At 41.2% G+C, this 20583-nt stretch overlaps 2 protein-coding genes across 2 annotated transcripts in view; one reads left to right on the top strand and one right to left on the bottom strand.

Annotated features, from left to right (window-relative positions):
* Positions 1-10239, top strand: part of LOC133629820 (uncharacterized) — a 28025-nt gene extending 17786 nt beyond the window's left edge. Inside the window, exons 3-10 of the mRNA XM_062020852.1 lie at positions 12-102; positions 188-263; positions 337-445; positions 528-659; positions 2606-2695; positions 2768-2911; positions 8794-8978; positions 9061-10239. Coding sequence (XP_061876836.1) covers positions 12-102; positions 188-263; positions 337-445; positions 528-659; positions 2606-2695; positions 2768-2911; positions 8794-8978; positions 9061-9229 — 996 coding nt within the window. The 3' untranslated portion in view covers positions 9230-10239. The remainder of the gene's footprint in view (positions 1-11; positions 103-187; positions 264-336; positions 446-527; positions 660-2605; positions 2696-2767; positions 2912-8793; positions 8979-9060) is intronic.
* A 412-nt stretch (positions 10240-10651) lies between these two features.
* On the bottom strand, positions 10652-18731 carry LOC133629821 (oxygen-regulated protein 1-like). Its single transcript, XM_062020853.1, has 4 exons — positions 18620-18731; positions 17046-17706; positions 16604-16745; positions 10652-16329 (listed from the first exon to the last, which is right to left on the bottom strand). The coding sequence occupies exons 2-4, from the start codon at positions 17691-17693 to the stop codon at positions 11159-11161; spliced, it is 5961 nt and encodes a 1986-aa protein (XP_061876837.1). The 5' UTR covers positions 17694-17706; positions 18620-18731; the 3' UTR covers positions 10652-11158.
* Between the last annotated feature and the right edge of the window lie 1852 nt (positions 18732-20583).

The following is a 20583-nucleotide window of genomic DNA, read 5'->3' on the forward strand; positions in this document are numbered from 1 at the left end:
TCTCTTGCTAGGTGGCTGCTGGTTTGCATTCAGCATGTTCACCTCCCTCGAAGGAGAGCTCAGATCAGTCTAATGTGCAGCAATGTGAAGAAAAACCTACAGGTCTGCATCATATTTTGTTAACTTATTTAAAAAGGTTTCTACTTAAACATTGCAGGTGTTCATTAATCTTAACTCCTTTTTACAGCCAGCGGTGTTGATCAGTGCCCACAGACTAAAAGCGTCAAGAGAGCACAGGAGACTTTAGAAAGGCCTTGTCAAGAGTAAGAAAGCACTTTTTTTCTCTCATCGTGTAACTGAAATCTGTATTCATTATAGTCTGTGTTCATATTGCAGCGGTCCTGTGAAGCAGCAAGATGGAGAGACTCCCCTGTCTGATGCTTGTCTGCAAAGAGAAGTCAAAAAACTAAAAGAGGCTGACAAAGATGGCACCCAAACTATTATTGTAAATCCCATCAGACTTTCTCCCCAAGTTGTATAATTAGATTTTAGTGCCGTGTCTAATAATGATGTGCTTCGTCTCGCAGGATGCAGGTCAGAAGCATTTTGGTGCAGTGGCCTGCAGCGTGTGTGGGATGCTGTACTCCGCCGCCCACCCTGAAGACGAATCTCAGCATTTGCTCTTCCACAACCAGTTCATCAGCGCTGTGAAATATGTGGTAAGTGGATTGAAGTTCAATTTAAATACATGTTTTGTCAGTAGAAATTACTAATGCGCTAATCAAACAAAATGTGTTAAAACGAGGGGTCGGTTCGATATGTGTGGTTGCGGATACGATTCAGGTATGATTTAATTTTTTTTTTTTTAGAACAATACGATCCACAACAATTCAACTTTTAACAACAACAAAAAATCAAGCGCCCGGGAATCATTTTTGGTGATTTAACCCCCAATTCCAACCCCTGATGCTGAGTGCCAAGCGGGGAGGTAATGGAGCCCATTTTTATAGTCTTTGGTATGACTCACAACCTACCGATCTCAGGGGGGACACTAACCATTGAGTAGGTCATGAGGGACAAAAAGACCAAAGGTGGGGTTTTTTTGCATTCTATCATACAAAAATAGGCTTGTTCTTGGTAGCTAGCAATGCAGCTAATGGGAGCAATCAATTCTACCTCTAAATCACTTTAAAAATGCAATCGAAAACCTTTATTTACCTTCCGTAATCTGTATAATAACTACCGGTAAACTGTAGTGACATTGTTATTGTAAGAGTGAACATTTAGAAACTCTTTTTCTAGCGGACGAACACATCAGCGTGCTTTGGTATTAGCTGTAGAAGCTAACTACGGAAAGAGATAAGCTAGCTTCTACGAGTTATTGTAAGGATATAAAATACTCAGATTTGTCAAATTATATTTTAAAAATGATAAATTCATGTGACCGTGTTATATCAAGCTTGTAATGGAAGCGGCATTAAAAAATAGCTGCAAATCTGCAACATCTGACTTGAGTAGTAGGCACAGAGTACGAGCATATACCACCAATTGCTAGCAACCTAGCATACTGTAAACATTGTTTCTGACCACTGGTATGAACTCCTACAAGCACAAAAGACTCTGCTAAAGTTAGAGGCGAGACAAAACATATGCAGATCTTCTTAAATGATGTCATGCAGAACTATTTAACTAGTTTACCAGCAGGTCAACTCCACCCACCATGTACAGTTGAATAGTAGTTAAAAACTTAAACACTGACGTTTTCACAGCAGATTTCTGAAAGCAGGAGAACTCTCCATAGAACACCTTGGTATTTATTAATTAATTTTTTTACCGGTGGGAGGTTCCCCTCATCTGAGGTCCTTTCCAAAGGTTTCTTCTTTTTCCAAGTTCGGGATTGGGAAGTATTTCCTTGCCCGGATGTTGGTTCAGATAATGTTGTGGTTTGTGAAGCCTTTTAAGGCACTTGTGATTAAGGGCTATATAAATAAATATGATTGATTAATTTAGGTCCTGCAAATGGAACACACCTGTCATACAGAAGATGACTTGTGTTTATTTTTAAGTCAGTCCTTAAAAATAGCAGAGCGCTCCTGTCACATACACAGTCTTTGACACACATTAAATATGACTTAACAGTTTAATCCATTTGATGATATTAAAAGATGGCAGTCTTAAGAAATAGAAACTTTTTTAGTAATTTTGCTTATCGTTCACAATTATTATGAGAGACAAGAACACACGTCTTTTCTTTTTTTTTTTAGGATTCTAAAGATGATAAAAACACGCTCGCAAAATGCAATGAATGAGGGTCACCATTGTAGCCTTCAAAACCCTCCATCAACGTTTTATATACACACTACAAGTATATATATAATGTTGTTAAAGACACTGCTTAACCCTAGAGCTAGAAAACAAGATTACGCTTTCTTAACACTATGGTTAAGAAACATAACCATACGTTCACCTGTCTGAAAGCAAACAGTTTTGACAGTTTTGCTTTCCGTATGCCTGTTCTGATATTGTTCTCTTATAATTTACATTTCAATGAATATATCATGCTATATATCGTTCTCGCAGGAGGCTGCAATGTATATTGCAATATTGATTTTAGGCCTTGTAGAAACAATATTAAAGTGTGTTACGCTTCTTTGTAACTTGCCAGGGATGGAAAAAGGAGAGAATCCTGGGAGAATTCCCTGATGGCAAGATAATTCTAGTCCTGCCAGATGACCCAAAATATGCTCTCAAGAAGGTGCAGTGGATTTACAGGAAAGTAGTTTTAACCGTGTAAAGATGATGCAGCTAACCACTTGTTGTTCCTCAGGTGGAAGAGATTAGGGAGATGGTGGACAATGATCTGGGCTTCCAGCAGGTGGAGACCAAGTGTCCATCGCAGACCAAAACCTTCCTCTTTATCTCAAACGACAAGAAAGTGGCCGGCTGCCTTATAGCAGAGCACATTCAGGAGGTGAGCCATGGCATTTCTAGTACTCTTGGGTCCATAAGTATTAGAACATAGACACAATTTAAACTTTTTTTGTTTTACATACCTCCACAATGGATTCACCGGTCACCTGATTTGGATGTGAAAACTCTCAAATCAAAGATTTAAGTGCAGTCTAAGAACGTCCTGTTCGTTTCATTTAAAATCCATTGTGGTGTGTAGTAGTGTTCATTTTGTGGAGTGAACATTTTTTGTCGCAGTTATAGTCAATTACCTATTTTTCCCTGACTTAAATAGGATGATAACAGATTAAAAAAAATGCATATTGACTAAAACAATGACAAAATTAATTATAGTCAACGAATTAAAATTAGTTTAAAATGTTGACAGAGACGACATCCAATCATATTTAATTATGTCTTTAGGTGGGTGAGACAAAGGTTAGGGGAGGGGAGTAAAATCATTGAGGGTATCCAATAGGAACTACTGTGTTTGTAAGGCACGTTGTTTTGATTTTTCACTGAGAAAACAAGTATGTATTGTTACACACCTTAATACAATGTCTTCTGTGTGAAGACATTGCATTGTCCAAATCTCCCTAAACTTGTCCCAATCGTTATGCTTTGTTTGTGGTGCAAACATGTTCTTTTACTGTTTTTAAGTTAACGTTTTAGGTTGTCAATGGTAATTAAGTGTTATTATTCATAACCAAGCCCCTCACCTTCTCAAAATCTCCCCAAACCAGTCCCAATCATTTGTGCTTGTTTGTGCTGCAAAAATGTTTGGTGTAACTTTTACAGTTTATAAGTTATTGATGTTTATGGAGCCCCTTATGAATCATAATTCGTTAATTTGAAAACTATAATAGTTAGACCACAGTTTTTTGGAGCAAAAACGAAGTACAAACGATTGGGACTGGTTTTGGGAGATTTTGAGAAGGTGGGGAGGCTGGTTATGAATCAAAATGTGTTAATAATTTAAAAATGATTATAGTTAGACCCACATTTTTTGCAGTACAAACAAATGTGACAAGTTTGGGGAGATTTGTACAAGGTGGGGGGTGGCAACTTCACACACATGAATCACAAAACATCAATAACTTAAAAACTATAATAGATAGTGTTGCGCACACACGAAACACAAATGAATACATTTTAATATTTTTTTGAGTTTGTGGATTTTTGGCAGTAATTTCACTCCATAAAAACATCCATCCATCCATCCATTTTCTACGGCTTGTCCCTTTTTGGGGTCACGGGGGGCGCTGGAGCCTATCTCAGCTGCATCCGGGCGGAAGCCACAAACTCAAAATATTTCACGAACTCAATGTTTTCCTAACTCAATGTTTCACAAACTCAAAACAAATGTTTCACAAATGTAAAACATTTTTTAATTTGTGAAACATTTTTTGAGTTTTTGCAGTAATTTCACTCCTTAAGATTTTAACATAGTTGGCAGGTCGAGTTTTGATTAATAACACATTAATTATATGTCAATACCACAATCATAAAACATGAATACCTGTAAAACTTTAATAGTTACAAATGAAACACAAACAAATTTGGGGTGATTTGGACAAGGTGGGGGTCAGGATGACATTTCTAGTCAGAAAATGTATTTTCGAAAAACTTAAAAACCGTAAAAGCACAAACAAAAATGTTTGCAGCACAAACGATCGGGACACGTTTGGAGAGATTGGGACAAGATAGGGGGGACAACATCACACAGGTACACCTGGAAGAAAACAATGGATGATAGCGATGGATGCAATTCATCTTTGCCACCGTACACAACAAGACATGTTGTGAACCCTGTGGCTCCATTTTCTTTGGTAAAAATACAACCAACTTAAAGCACTGTCTGCAGGCTAAACTTTGGGACATCTACGCAACAATAAGAAGGCCAAAACTAATATTTCAAAATGACTCATACTGTCCTAACTACTGTCACTGAGCAGGAGCAAGGCTGCTTACTCTGCCACTATTTTTCTTGTACACAATGGGCGAGTTTGTCCACCAATTCAATAACCAAGATACCCGTACAGTGCACTTAATTCAGTATCCTTGGTACATTGTTCAGCTATTAATTGCACAACTTGACACCCCAAAAGAGCAGATTTGTCATTTTTCAAGCAAACACACAAAGAAAGACAGCCATTTGAGACATACAGTATATACACGTTCTAGGTTCATAACACTGGTTGCTGTATTTAAATGAGACAGTGGCCGAGACACCAATTGTGCACACTCCGTTTAGTTATACGCAATGGAGACTAAAACTACCGTAATTTCCGGACTATAAGCCGCTACTTTTTCCCCTCGTTCTGGTCCCTGCGGCTTATACAACGGTGCGGCTTATTTACGGCCTGTTCTTCTCCGACACCGACGAAGAGGATTTCGGTGGTTTTAGTACGCAGGAGGAAGACGATGACACAATGATTAAAGACTTAATTTACATATACCGGTAGGCTGGTTATTTTGATAACGTACAGGCGAGCACTTTGTATTACTTTGCACCGTTGTATTATTTGTACTCTGCACGAATGCTGTTCGCCATGTCAAAGATGTGAAAGTTTGATTGAATGACTGAAAGATTTATTGTTAATAAATGGGACGCTTTGCGTTCCCAAACAGTCATCTCTGTCCCGACAATCCCCTCCGTGGTAGCAGGAACCCCTATATACTACGGTAATTACACATCAAAACCCTGCGGCTTATAGTCGGGTGCGGCTTATATATGGAGCAGTCTGTATTTTCCCCTAAATTTAGCTGGTGCGGCTTATAGTCAGGTGCGGCTTATAGTCCGGAAATTACGGTAGTTTGTTTCTTCTTATGACCATTTTAGTCATTTATTATTCAACATTTGAAAAAATGCTTAATTTCAACAAAAATAACGCACAGTAAGATTAGTGTGAAACGTACTTATTGATATAGTCATGGAGTGCAGGTCTTGTGGATGTAGTTTTTGAGGTGCTCTCCAATAACCTTAGTAAAAGTGGTTTCAAGACAACTTCAAATGTGCGTCAACCTTTATACTTAAGTCAACAAAAACGACTGTAATTTTAGTCGACTAAAATGTTGAGGAATTTAGTCGACTATAACTACACTAAACTAAATCAATAGAGATTACTAAAATATGAATACAACTAACTGCTGTCAAAACACTTTACACTCTACACTGGGATGTAGTGTTGTAACGATACCAATATTTTGGTACCGGTACTAAAATTATTTCGGTAATTTTCTGTACTTTTCTGTACCGTATTTTCCGCACCATAAGCCGCCCCGTGTTGTAAGCCGCACCTTCAATGAATGGCATATTTCAAAACTTTGTTTACCTTTAAGCCGCCCCGTGTTATTAGCCGCACCTACGCTACGCTAAAGGGAATGTCAAAAAAACAGTCAGATAGGTCAGTCAAACTTTAATAATATATTACAAACCAGCGTTCTAACAACTCTGTTCACTCCCAAAATGTAATGTGCAAATGTGCAATCACAAAATAGTAACACTCAAAATAGTGCAGAGCAATAGCAACATCAATAACTCAACGTTGCTCATACGTTAGTGTCACACAACACACAAAATAAACATTTAAAGCTCACTTTCTGAAGTTATTACTCATCCACAAATCCCTCGAATTCTTCTTCTTCGGTGTGCTTCACTTGTTTTTTGACACCATCTGTGATGTGGACGCGCATGCAGTCATAGATCAACGTGAAAAAAGTCACCCGGTCTCTTCGCTCATTTTTTCTTCATCCATCCATCCCTTCGAGTTAGCTTTTATGATGACGCCGGCTGGAAAGTTCTCTTTTGGCAAGGTCTTCCTTTTGAATATCACCATGGGTGGAAGTTTCTGGCCGTTAGCATGGCAAGCTAGAACCACAGTGAAGGACGACCTCTCATTCCCTGTGGTGCGAATATTCACCGTACGTGTTCCCGTTGTATCCACAGTGCGGTTCACATGAATATCAAAAGTCAGTGGAACCTTGTACGCGTGTCTCTTAGTAGGAGACATTTTGTGGTCTTTACAGAAACACACAAATGAAATGAAACGTAATATCCGCACGCTTCTTCTTCTATGGGGGCGGGTGCTCACCTTGGCGGTTGCTTACAGTAGAAGAAGCGCTTCCTCTTCTATGGGGGCGGTTGCTTACCGTAGAAGAAGAAGCGCTTCCTCTTCTACGGGGAAAAAAGATGGCGGCTGTTTACTGTAGTTGCGAGACCTAAACTTTATGAAAATAAATATTAATATTAATCCATATATAAGGCGCACCGGGTTATTAACCGCACTGTCAGCTTTGAGAAAAATTGTGGTTTTTAGGTGCGGCTTATGGTGCGGAAAATATGGTACTTTTCTAAATAAAGGGGACCACAAAAAAATATCATTATTGGCTTTATTTTAACAAAAAATCTTAGGGTACATTAAACATATGTTTCTTATTGCAAGTGTGTCCTTAAATAAAATAGTGAACATATTTGACAACTTATCTTTTAGTAGTAAGTAAACAAACAAAGAATCCTAATTAGTCTGCTGACGTATGCAGTAACATATTGTGTCATTTATCATTCTATTATTTTGTCAACATTATTAAGGACAATTGGTAGAAAATGGATTATTAATCTACTTGTTCATTTACTGTTAATATCTGCTTACTTTCTCTTTTAACATGTTCTGTCTACACTTCTGTTAAAATGTAATAATCACTTATTCTTCTGTTGTTTGATACTTTACATTAGTTTTGGATGATACCACAAATTTGGGTATCAGTCCGATACCAAGTAGTTACAGGATCATACATTGGTCTTATTCAAAGTCCTCATGTGTTCAGGGACATATTTCCTGAGTTTATAAACATAATATACATTTTTTTTAAACGAAAGAAGATGCCAAAAAATGTCGACGTAATCGACTAGATACGTGCCTGTACTTAATACCTGGGATTTATATAGCGCTTTTCTAAGTACCCAAAGTCGCTTTACATGTAGAACCCATCATTCATTCACACTTGGTGGTGGTAAGCTACTTTCATAGCCACAGCTGCCCTGGGGTAGACTGACGGAAGCGTGGCTGCAATTTGCGCCAACGGCCCCTCCGACCACCACCTATCATTCATCATTCAATTCACCGGTGTGAGTGGCACCGGGGGCAAGGGTGAAGTGTCCCGCCCAAGGACACAACGGCAGCAATTTTTTTGGATGGTAAGAGGCGGGGAGCGAACCTGCAACCCTCAGGTTTCTGGCACAGTTGCTCTACCCACTACGCCATGCCGCCCCCATACTTGGTATCATTACAGTGGATGTTAGGTGTAGATCCACCAATGGCGTTTATTTACATTTTGATGCCGGTAAGCTACGGTGTGTAGTGAAGCATATTTAGCTATTTCTCGTCCTGCAGGGATGATACTTGTAAGAAACGTACTTTATTTGTCGCCATGGAGACCAGGATTAGTGATTTAGAAGTAACTAAAACACTGCAGACGGTGGATGGACGTTAGCCGCTAGTTAGCTAGCCATGTCTCTTCCTGAGGGCATTTTAGTGTTATAACTTCACCTTTATCGTTAGTTTTTAAGACAAAACGCGCCCGTACTCCCTTTTCTGTCAACACACTGTGTCTCTTTGTAAGTACTCTGTGATTGTGTGCCGCCGAACATGCTCATCTGCTCGTAAACCAGCAATGTCACAACGTGACTTCGACGCGGGGGGATGCAGGACCGGTACGTTTCAGAGACGGTATAGGACTGAAAATGATTCATTAGTATCGCGGTACTATACTAATACCGTACAACCCTACTTGGATGCAAAGCCAAATATATAATTATGTTGATGTCCCAATATTTATGGACCCGACTAAACGGATTCCACTTTAGTGCACACGCATCAATGATTTCCTCCCACATGTCTGTAGGCCTACAGGGTGATTGAAGAGACAGCTCCTGGCATCTCAGAAGGAGAGAAGGTGATGTTTGAGCGCCAGAGGGCTTGGTGTTGCTCCACCACAGCCGAACCAGCCCTCTGCGGGATCAGCCGCATATGGGTGGTCAGCATGATGAGACGCCGCAGCATCGCCTCCCGCTTGGTTGAGTGCCTCAGGTCAGTGTGACGCCACAAAACCGTGTCTACGTTCTTGTACCTAAACGCAAATAATCAAAGTCTATTCACTTTTGTCATACAGGAACAACTTCATATACGGTTCTTACCTGAGTAAAGATGAGATCGCTTTCTCCGACCCGACCCCCGACGGGAAGCTCTTCGCCACAAAGTACTTTGGCACGTCTCAGTTTTTGGTATATAACTTTGTGAGTGGAACACACTCCTCCCAGCCCAAAACTGTTTCAGTATGACATTCACCAGGAGAGGTGAGGATGAATTTAACCGAGACGCTCAGAGACCAAGTGGACTAAAACGTGTCTAACTGAGTCTTCAATTGTGGGGAGGTAACAAAAAGACTAAATTCCTTCAGAAAGGATACTGATTGGTTCAAATCTCAGGATTAAAACAACACTGCGTTGTTGGAAAATACAAATTCACCCTTTAATCCCAACCAAGTCAACACATTTATTAGTGGAAAAAAATCATGTGTCATCGTTTTTAAAATATTTTAAATGATTTTAGATTTTGTCTTTAACCATTCCTAAGTTACTACAATGACGTTGTCACATTCAAAACATGTTTAAAAGTCACAGCTGCTCAATTTTTAAACACTTAACATTTTTACTCCTCCTTTGACTTGATCATGTTTAATTGTCACACAAACTAATCATGTTAACAATGTGCTTCAGTCTGAGAATTTAATGCCCGCTGGTTTTCTCTGAAGAACTCATGTTTAGAAGTGTAGCTTGGGCATTAAAAAGGTGCTCCTAACTTTCTTTAGATCACCTTGCTCGAACTGTGATGTGTTCCAAGCTGAGCCATATCCTGTCCGTTCACATAGCAGGGCATTGTAACCTACTATACTGTATCAAGTGTCTTTTTCATTTCACCATTTGCTTTGATTGTGCCTGAATTGAACAGTGTTTGACTACAAATGCTAATTTTTCTCCCCCAAACCTTTCTAGAATTAGTTCACAATATCATCCCCTATTCCTTAGTAACTTCCACTGTATAGTATTTCAACGTGTAGATAAATGCATACTATAACGACATTTATAATAAACCATGTAAAAGGTCTTAAGGCTCCAGTGTTAAATGGTGTTGCCGCAATGGTGCATAGCGTCCAAATGTTATCCCTTATTTTCATCTTGCATCAGTTACTTTTAGAGACTTGCGCTGTGCAAAATAGATTTGATTTATACAAAGTTGCTCTGTAAATATTTATTTAAATAATAAACTCAGAAAACATTGCTGCCTGCTCACTTTTTTAATAGGATCATCAGAGAGGAGCGTTGACGACTGGCCCTGCCCTGATGATTGCCTTGCAGAACAGTGACACCTAGTGGCCACTTGAATGTTTGTATTGATGCAATCTGTTCCGTGTGTAAGGTCAAAGGCTGCCATGTTTTGTTCTCCTTCCTAGTGCATTCCTCTACGCTCCTGTCACAACACTTGCCAGCCTGGTGGTAACAAAACAAGGTTGGAACAACACAGCAGGCTTCCCCCAAGGGTGTGGGTGAGAAAACAAGCTCCTCCTGACTCAGGCTTGATAGTGATCACCCAGCAGTAAACAAGCCAAGGTATCCTCACCCTGAGCCATTGTAATTTACTGGGCATCTTGATGATTTTAACCTTTCTCTCTGATGCGGGCTGCAAAATGAGATCAAGCCAAATACACTTGGAAATAATACACTTTAATTCCTTCACAAGAGTTTAAAGACACAAAGTCGTCACAGCTGCCACATTGTCAACCATTAAAACTATTCTCATCTATCCTTAAACAAAAATTATATTCACACATAAACACCAGATTGTTGGCATGGCTAAACAACTGCACATGAACTTTACAAAGTACCAAAACAAACATTTTGAGGCCAAATCATAGCTGCGTTTTGCTTTTTTTGGTCGCCTTGCCTGGCAACTGCTGGGCCTTGATCCGTTCTTAAGAGCTAGAAAACAAGATTACGCTAATTCTCCCGCAGTAGCTTGTTCTGCTTACTTGGCAACCAACCTGGTGGAAAAAATAAATACACAAAAATATTCACACGCGTCTCACATGAGATGCAAGAGCATAATACTGGCAACGCAAGACCTGAACATAAAAAAAGATAAGTGAAGTCAGTAGTTAATGCCAACATTATGGCAACTTCAAAACATAGGCACCGAAGACAAGATACTGTTCACAAGATGGGACAGTTTTCACCACAAAAGTTGTACAAAATATCCAAGACATCGGGCTCCTGGAGACGTTTGTTCACTACTCCGTGACCTTTCCCGGGCTGCGACACCACCACCACCTCCCCATCCGCCGGGAGCTCCACCAGCGGGTGCACTTTGTTGTCCATTATTTTACAGTCCCCAACAGCGGAACCGTTCCTTTCTGACCACGCTTTGGAGCCCTCCGAGCTATCCTTTGCGTCTGAGTTGCCGCCCACCTCGTTCTTGCTCAGAGCACTTGGGTCATCCAGACAGACCTCAGAGTCACTTGTGTGGGGCAAAGAAAAATAGGTGCACCTTTTGGACTTTTTACTGTCTTCCGGATCCGACGTCGTGCTGAAAAGGGAGTATGGTGTGTTCTCTTGTGTGTCCTCACACCCATCCTCGCTTTCGTGGCAGTTCACTAAGTTCTTGTTGATTCCAGTCGGGTCTGAGACAGACTTCCTGATCAGAGTGTTCTCCCTGATGAGCCACCGGCCTGTGTCGATGGGGACGCTGTCTCCAGGACCAACTTGTGCATTAAAGGCGATGCATCGGGTTGCCTCGGTCAAGGTGTCTAAAGCAGTAGTGGAATTGAAGTAAGACAACTCAGAAGCTGCTTTGCATTGAGCCATGTGCAACGGAGAGAAAATGCTGGAGCGTTTTTTTTTTGTTCTGGGTGCCAATGGAGGCCTTTCTACTGTATCCTTCTTCCCATAAAGCCTTTCAATGGTTCTCCTCACAAAGCCTTTGCTAATAGACTTCCTTGATGAATCCTCTTCACTACTGGACCTTTCACTAGATGTTTGAGTCTGATAGCCACCACTGTCTGCGCTAAATTCGGACGGCTGCGTTGTGTTCAAGCCGTGCTCATATTTTGGTACATCTGCAGAACCCTTGGCTAGAAACATGTCCCTGATGAACTTTACTCTGTTGCCCTCAAGCTCTGTAAATACAACATTACTAGAGTCGTAGCTGAAGGATAGTGATGACTGAGGAGCTGATCTACTGCAGTGCTTAGATATTTCAGTGGCAAGCTTCTCAACATCTAACACAAGGGAGGCCTTTTTGGCATGTTCTTTTTTGTATCTCGTCCTCTGTCTTTCTGCAACCTGCTTCTCCAGAAGACTAACCCTTACTGCCACTGGATGTGATGTTATTTCTTCAGACTGATCTTGTGGAACGTCTGCTCTGTTACATTTTGTGTCACTATGCACCTCCCCAGAGCCCAACTCTTTCTCATAAAAGCTTAATTCTTCTTCAGTAGAGCTTTTGATTTGCTCATATACAACCGCCAACTCTTCTACGTGGTCTTTACAGCTGCTGTGGTCATTACCACTGTCATTTTCTCCGAGGCTACCATTCTTTGGCGTATCATTACTTTGATCAATCAGGCTCATGATGTCAGGATCCTGATGCTGATCTGTCTCTAGAGGAGAGTCACCAACGAGTCTTTTATCTACAAGAATGTCCTCCTGTATCTCTTCTGTATGCTTGTTCACGCAATCCTCCTCTGCTTTTGGACCACGTTGGCTTTCGTCAACAATAATCTTTAATCCTGCGTGGTTAACCTCAGATGACGTTTGCTCATTCACATCTACGGTGCTCTCACGGAGACTCACCTCTTTTTCTTTTTCTGGACTGGAGATGCTTCCCTTCCGCCTGGGAGTCAGTTCCACATAACAGCCATCTCCTAGTGGTTCATCTTCATGTTCTGTTTCCTTATCTGACCATTGTTCCAGGGCGGTATTAGAATGAGAAATATTTTGGTCCAAGTTGATCTTCGGCTGTTCGTCAAACCTTTGGCTTCCTTCAGTGTGTTCCTCAGACCTGCAATCCTCCGCTTCGCTCTTTTCATCTGTCATATTTTCATTTCTGTCACTCCCATTGTGAGATCTTGCTGGGAGAGATGTAAGTTCCTCTTTAAGTATTTCAGGTATGTTAAGCCTATCAATGAAGTCATCAATAACCGGTTCTTTAGCATCATGTGTGAGGTCTCTCTCTAAACCGCTTGGTGAGCTCTTATATTTTTCACCCATCTCCTGGAAGCCCGTCCAGCTGTCCAGGAGCTGCTTTGTTGCCGATTTTTGTAGCTCAGACAAACTATCCCTTAATTGCTGGGAATCTTCCATGCTTGCAATTTCTCTCAGGGAGTTGATCATCTTCAAAGCTTCGGCACTGCTGACGTCGTTGGCCCTGAGCTGGTCCACACTGAGGTTGGCGATGCTGTCCTTTAGCGTCATGATTGATAGGAAGGCGAGGAGCACTTTGGAAGAGGAGCCAAAGGTGGAGGCCACTTGGGAGAAGAAGTCTGGCAAGCTGTTGGACTTTTCCGAGCTAGATGGACGTTTGTTTTGAGTAATTTGCCTGATTGACTTGATTGAATAGCAGACATTGTCCAGGAGGTTGACAGTTTTTAATGGCTGTGCTTGGAATTCTTTGTCCATCAAAAGTTGTTCACTTGTCTCATAATTGGCATTGATCTGTTTTAGGGACGTGGTACATGTTTTGTCCTGATCAGCTGTTAAGGCCTTAAGAGTATTCTTTCTTTGGGATGGTGTTTTTCTTACTGTACTCACAACCTCTGTTGTGCTATCTGAAGAAAGGTTCCTGGAGAGCACCTTTTTCTTTGTCTTGCGTCTAGCTGGCGGTGACACTAAGTCCATAGAGTGGGAATGTGTGAACTGTTTGCTTAGCTTGGATTTGGACAAAGTCTGCCTTTTATCTGGCAAGGGACTGGTATTTGGTGTCACCTGTTTTTGCACGGCCATATTTGGTGATATTTTCTTATCCAGAGGGTGGTGGTGGAATGATTTAGACCGTACTTTTCCATTTGGAGGTGGACTTTTTATGGGTTTAGGTGACGATTCCTCCATTGGAAGATTATTTGGAGATGTTGGAGCCTCACTCGATACAATACTGACTGACGACAGCCTCTCATCAGACGATAAACTATTTGGAGACACAGAAGACCTGGCCTTTGCATCTAAGAGTGACTGTTGTTTGCAAAGAGTTTTTGAAGCGTTTTCAGATAAGTTGTCATGGTTACAAACTGTAAACTTGTCTAGACAAGCCTTTCTGACCGACATGTTCCTCTCTAAAGACATATTACTGATCAAGGGGGCCCTTTTGACAGATGAAGCTCTCTGCAGCGTGTTAGGAACATCAGGCTGCAGCAGTTTACTCATTTTCATTACGTGCTGGCTATGCAGTAAATCCTGGGCAGGTGTGGGATCAACAAATGGCGAGTGATTATCTAAGATTGTCCCTGATGGCTGCATGTTTGTTGGTTTGCAGGCCACAGCGTCAGCTCCATCTGTCAGGGGATATTCAGATTTGGACTTTTCTGGGGTTTCCTCTTCAGGTGGAGGTGGTAGAGGCAGCTCCATTGAGAGAGTATCAGAAGACTCTTGAATTGCTTCATTCCCCATTTGCCTGTTTGGTGGCATCTCTGCGTAGTTAATTTTAGGTTCAGGTTTTGTTTCTTCTATATTATTTTGTACATTGAGGTTGGATGCAGCCATCTTGTTCTCTAAGGACTGTATTCTGTGTTGTACAGAAGTTCCTCGCATGTCCTCAGGCAATGGCGGTTCGTTTTCGGTTTTTGCATAACCCCCCTCTGTCTTACTTTGGCTTCCATCTCTGTTAATTTGAGCTTTCTTCAGCCAACTCTCCACATACTCTTTAGCAATAGAGCTAGAGGAGTCAAAAGCAGGTAGTGGCATTTGTTCACTGACTTCATAACGTTTGTTTTCCTTCTTCTCTCGATGTACAGAAGTCTGCCGAATCAATACAGCCCTTGCTTCATGCATATTGTTAGCCATTTGTAGCACATGTTTTGTTTGGTTATGTGGTACCTTCAATGTGTAATCATCGCTTTGTGTTAATCTCCTTTTGAGCTTTGATTTGCTTTTTGGGGATTTTAATTTATTGCCATAGATTCTCCGTAGGAACCCTGCACTGGAGAAGGTTTTTGCTTTCTTGCGCTTCTCTGTAGATCCTGATGAATTCTGTTTTTTACCTGGCGACAAAAGACGTCTAAAGCCTTTATTATTAACTTTGGGGCTCCTTCCTGTTTTATTGGACTTGTGCTGAGGTCGATTTATTTTGCCTTTGGTGGACTTTGGCACTTGCTGCTTAACTTTTATTCTACTACGTTTTGGACTAGGGACTGACTTGTCTCTAGCCTTCCAGATGTTAATAGACTCAGAGGCTGTTGAGGGTTTACAGAGCTCTGGTTCAAAGTTATTTGTGGAGGGATGTTCTGTTTCTGAAGTAACCGGCCGGTAAAAGGCCATCCCATGTGTGCAGACATTGGCATGGAAATTATCCTGGCAAGTCTGTTGTTCATATATGTGTAAGACCGTTTCAGTGATTTCCTCCCCACTAGATTCAATCTGCATGACCTCATCTGATTTAAAGGATGTATTGTTTAGGGCGTTAGCATCCATATAACTGAGCCTTCTGGGTTTTGGGATTGGTCTTGTGCTGCTCTGCATGACCATGCAATACTCCTCCGTCATGGCTGCATCTTCTGTCTCTTCCCTGAACAAGTGAGATGCTTGCTTTTTTCTTATTAGTTTATGTCCCGGGGTCTGCTCTCGTCTTGGAGACCCCAGATTCGGCTCTTTTTTGATGTCATCGTCTTCATAACTGCTTTGACTAAAAACTCCATTACCCAGCGATGGTAGCTCCTCATTGTGGTTGTCTTTAGTCTTATCCTTGTTGATGGTATCATTCGAGGAGGCAGGGTTATGTAAATTCATCGAGGCACTAGTGCAGATGTCCTGCTCTGACTCTGGCTCAGGCAAGCAAGTCATGTTAAGCTGATTTGCCACATTTAAACGTGACAGGGTGGTCGTCCAATGGAGTGTTTCTTCCTCTTTGACGGTCAGCCGCACCCTCATCTCCACCGTCATGCTGCCGTCCTGGTTCACCCGAAAGGACTTTTCAATGTCATCCTCACTGGGTGTCTCGCCATCAGCCTTCGTCTCTGCAACAGACTCCAGCACATGTCCGGACTCGATGGAGTTTGTGGGGTTGCTGGGTATGTCGCATGAGCTTTCCATGAGGGAGTTGTGAATCTTATTCACAATGTACCTCTCTGAGGACGTGGAGAAGTTTCTTGACTTGTATGAGACCGACTTCTTTTTTCCTTCTCAGTCAAGTCAAAGGAAGGTGATTGTGGATATATGTCCAAAGGAGGCATTAAGGGAAAAGAAAGAAAGCAAGTTAGAGAGACCGTTTGACTATCAGTTGTCAGCCTTTCTGATTGAATATGTAGGTCATCTATGGTGTTATGCATGATATCATCGGCTCAGCACTTTCTCAGGCTTTATCCAATGAGAGTAGGTAGATTACTGCAGAACGTGGGTCACATGAGTGAAGGGTCCGCCAGGTGGACACGTTACAAAATTAGTTTAACTTACGGCTCAAAGCCTTCAGTCTTCTGACAGACGGCCGCGTTGATACCAGTGATTTCTGGCTGTTGTAGCTTGCAGGCCTGAAAGGCTCCTTGCCTGCAGCCACCACCATCCCTGAGCACAGGATCAAGCCTGGTAGTCCTTCCACCTACAACAGAGAAAAGAAGTGCTGCTTTCTAATTGAATCAAAATATTTAAAAAGGTTTTGCATGGCGTTACAACTGAAAGCACAATAATGTCGGTACTGGAAGGTTCTCAATTTCTCGCGGCTCCTTAACCAGTAGCCTTACAGCGCACTATACCACAATGCTGTGCGAGGGATTAGGGTGAGTTGCTAAAGAAGCTTAGCACTTCCCCTTATGGGGCAGCCACTTACATTGCAGGTCTAACTAAATCCTATATGGGGCAATAATGCTGCCTCCCAAACAAGAAACTGTTATGCACTTACTCGTCTGCCATCAGGTGTGTGCAGCTTCACCACATGGAACTGCATCAACTCTGAAATATATTCCAGAATCGACTCAAACGTCGCCATGCTTCTCTTTCGTAGCACCACAGGATGTTTGACAGAAGGGTCCCCATTGCGAAACACCACCAGCCTCTTCGGTGTGTGTACAAGTACTGGCTCCTGCCTGCGGGTGGTCCAACCTGAGAAAGCCCTTGACCGCTGCACTGTCTTGCGGTGGCGGTGAGCGCTAACAGGTCTGGCATGGTACCAGGGCGGAAGCTTCTTCCTGGCCTGTGCCAGATTGATTGGTTTCACCTTCCGGCTGTCAGAGCAGATATAGGACTTTCCATCCTCCAGCTCGTCCAGCGTGTTGATGGTGTGAACCCCATGTGGGGTGGTGATGTTCCTCACACCGAACGGCAGGGGCACCTTTTTAGACAGGCTGTCTAGGAGAGCTTCGAAGGTCTTAAAGGTGCGGTTGTTGACCACCATACGTAAACCGCTGAACTGAGGGTCTCCGCTCTTGTAGAAGCATACCCGCTTTGATAGAATGGGATCGATGACGCTGGGATGGCGAAGGGTTCCATAAGTGTGCAGGCTCCCCGATGACTGGTCAGGGGGGATCCTTCCCAGACTCGTGTCGTTCATTGTTCCTGATTCACTGCAAAGGAGGAAGACATAAAGGTTGAAATTTGTCAGTACCTTTTTTTTCTGACGAGTTTTAGGTCATTGTGTTTTTCATTAACTCCAACTCGGGGGAAGTTTGGACCTTAAGCGTTCAGACAGAATAATCATACTTGTAGTCTTAAGTGAGGTGACTGATTTATTTTTGTTACATATATCTCCAGGTGTGATTCAAGCATGTGCCTTTGCTATTGTGCCTTTTCTGTAAAATACTTTCTTTTAGACTTTGGATTGGTTACAGCGCCACGTGTTGCTCAGGCTCTTGACACCCTGCAGATTGTTTTTGTACGTACACTTTTGTCAGCCAGTAATGCAACAAATACTTTGACAAAGTCAGGACAAGTGAAGGATCAAAACAACTGTTGTTGAAGCGCAACAAACACCCCTAGAGCAGCGTGTTGGAGGCAACTTAATGATGCGCAAACACCTGAGTTACGTGAGGCGAGCATATGTTGTTTATTTCAAGGAGTCACGGCTGTCACGGCTAACTTGATCTGACCTCTGGGAAAGCTGCCAAAGCTGGAAGCATCATCTTCTTGTAATGAGCTGGTTGCTAGTCAGCAACGGGGCAGCTTTTAACAGACAAAACAATCATTTTTTTGATAGTGTTGTACCTAAAATGTGAAACTATGTACATAAATGAAGTAACTCACGTTTTGTTTAAATCCTAATGGGTTTGTTTTTGCTATTTACCGATTTGATGTTGAGGGTGACTTTAAAATTAGTTCATCCTAGTTATTAGTAACGCTAATATTGTTTTTAATAGACAAAAAAAGATTAAGCGGATATTTTTTTCCTTCAGTTGCATTATAATAGTGGGTTTTCACTCCATCTAACCTCTAAATTGTACCACAGCATCATGCATGAATTCAGCTTCAAGTTGAACTCACCTAGGTAGTGGTTGTCATTGTAAAATTGTTTTCGAGGCTCTGCGAAGCGTCCGTACTGCGCTCTCCATCATGATGGCTGCCGAGGCTCTTCCACGGCAACTGTTTATTTCAGGAGACACCAGCGCGGTTAATTTGCTTAATCTTTGCCCAGCGTTAATCTCCACTGCGAGTGCAAATCCTCTTCAGAGGGGCGTCGCACACAAACGCACATTGGAAGTAGAAGCTAACCACTGATGTCTTATTGCAGGGGTGTCCAAAGTGCGGCATGGGGGGCCCCAATTACGGCCCGCAGCACATTTGAAAAATACTATATAAAAAAGTGGAATACAAAAGCAAACAGATGTAATGTAATGAGAAGATGTTAAAATATTCACACTAATAACACAAAGCTGTCATGCAGGCAGTTTTTTACTTTAAAACTGTCATTGATCAAAAGATAATACAAACTTATGATCAACGGATAGCTCAGAAGTTGATCTAACGCAGGGGTGTCCAAACTACGGACCGTGGAATCTTGCCCGCAGGGAGATTGCATTCATTTGAAAAGACTGTCTTTGATGCTGCCATTTTGGTGGCATCAAGAAGACAATACGAGCATTTCAGGTCAATGACCTTTAATTATGCTCTGACTGGCACACTGAGCAGCATTTACCTATATGACCCAATGCAAAAAATCTTTCCTAGTCATGGTGCAAAAAAAAAGATCCAACCAACACAAAATGTCATAAAAAAAATGTCCATGCACCATAAAAAACATTCAAAATTACCTCCATTTAAATCCATTACAAAGAATAATGGGAAAAATACAACACTCTCCACACATATCCATGTTCACATATCCATGTTCTGAGCATTTTTAACTGCTTGATATTTCTGATGGATTACAAAACTTTAAGGAAGTCGTCACAGAAATAAACAAGGTGAGAGTCGAACTTTTCACATACTCTTAATATCCAATTATTTAAATTATTAATTATATAAGCGTTATAATATTATAATATGTACACACATACACACACATATATATATGTATATATATATATATATATATATATATATATATATATATATATATATATATATATATATATATATATATATATATATAACGTTATAATAATATAATATGTACACACACATATGTATGTTACCTTACATGCGCTCAACCAAATTTCTTTAGCCCAATTCGGCCCCCAAGTCAAAAAGTTTGGACACCCCTGATCTAGACCAGGGGTGTCAAACTCGTTTTTATTGAGGGCCACTTTATTGTAATGGCTGCCTTCATTAAAATTATGCATGCAGGGCGATGAGGTGGCGACTTGTCCAGGGTGTACCCCGCCTTCCGCCCAATTGTAGTTGAGATAGGCTCCAGTGCCCCCGCGACCCCGAAAGGAATAAGCGGTAGAAAATGGATGGATGCAGGGAATAACCTGTGATTAATCATGATTTATCGAAATTCAAGGGCATCTGATTTAAGAAAAATATATCATTTGAGAGCACTGATATAAAATATATAATCACCTCATACTATTAAACAATTGCCTACGCACTTGATTATTAGATGTATTTATGTACAAATTCATGGATAACTTGCTTTAACTAAAGGTGACAAGCAGATATTGAACTATTTTTATCTTTACACAAATGTTTTTAGTACAGTATACAGTGTTTCCCATAAACTGCCAAGATACTTGTGGTGGTGGGGGCGTGGCTATGGGCGTGGTCACCATGACATCGAGTAATTTGCATAATTTACTACAATGATATGATTTTCTCTAAAAAGGCTCAAAAAATGTATACTTACTAATTAATAATAACAGTTTTGTTTTAAACGTCCATCCATCCATTCATCCATTTTACAATATAATTACAACACTTTATGTACATATTTATATACAGATTTGAACAATAAGTTATTCACTGAAATATATTTATTAATTGTGGTTCTCACAAAAAATATATCT

The sequence above is a fragment of the Entelurus aequoreus genome, linkage group LG15 (assembly GCF_033978785.1).
Source record: "Entelurus aequoreus isolate RoL-2023_Sb linkage group LG15, RoL_Eaeq_v1.1, whole genome shotgun sequence".
NCBI classification, from domain to species: domain Eukaryota; kingdom Metazoa; phylum Chordata; class Actinopteri; order Syngnathiformes; family Syngnathidae; genus Entelurus; species Entelurus aequoreus.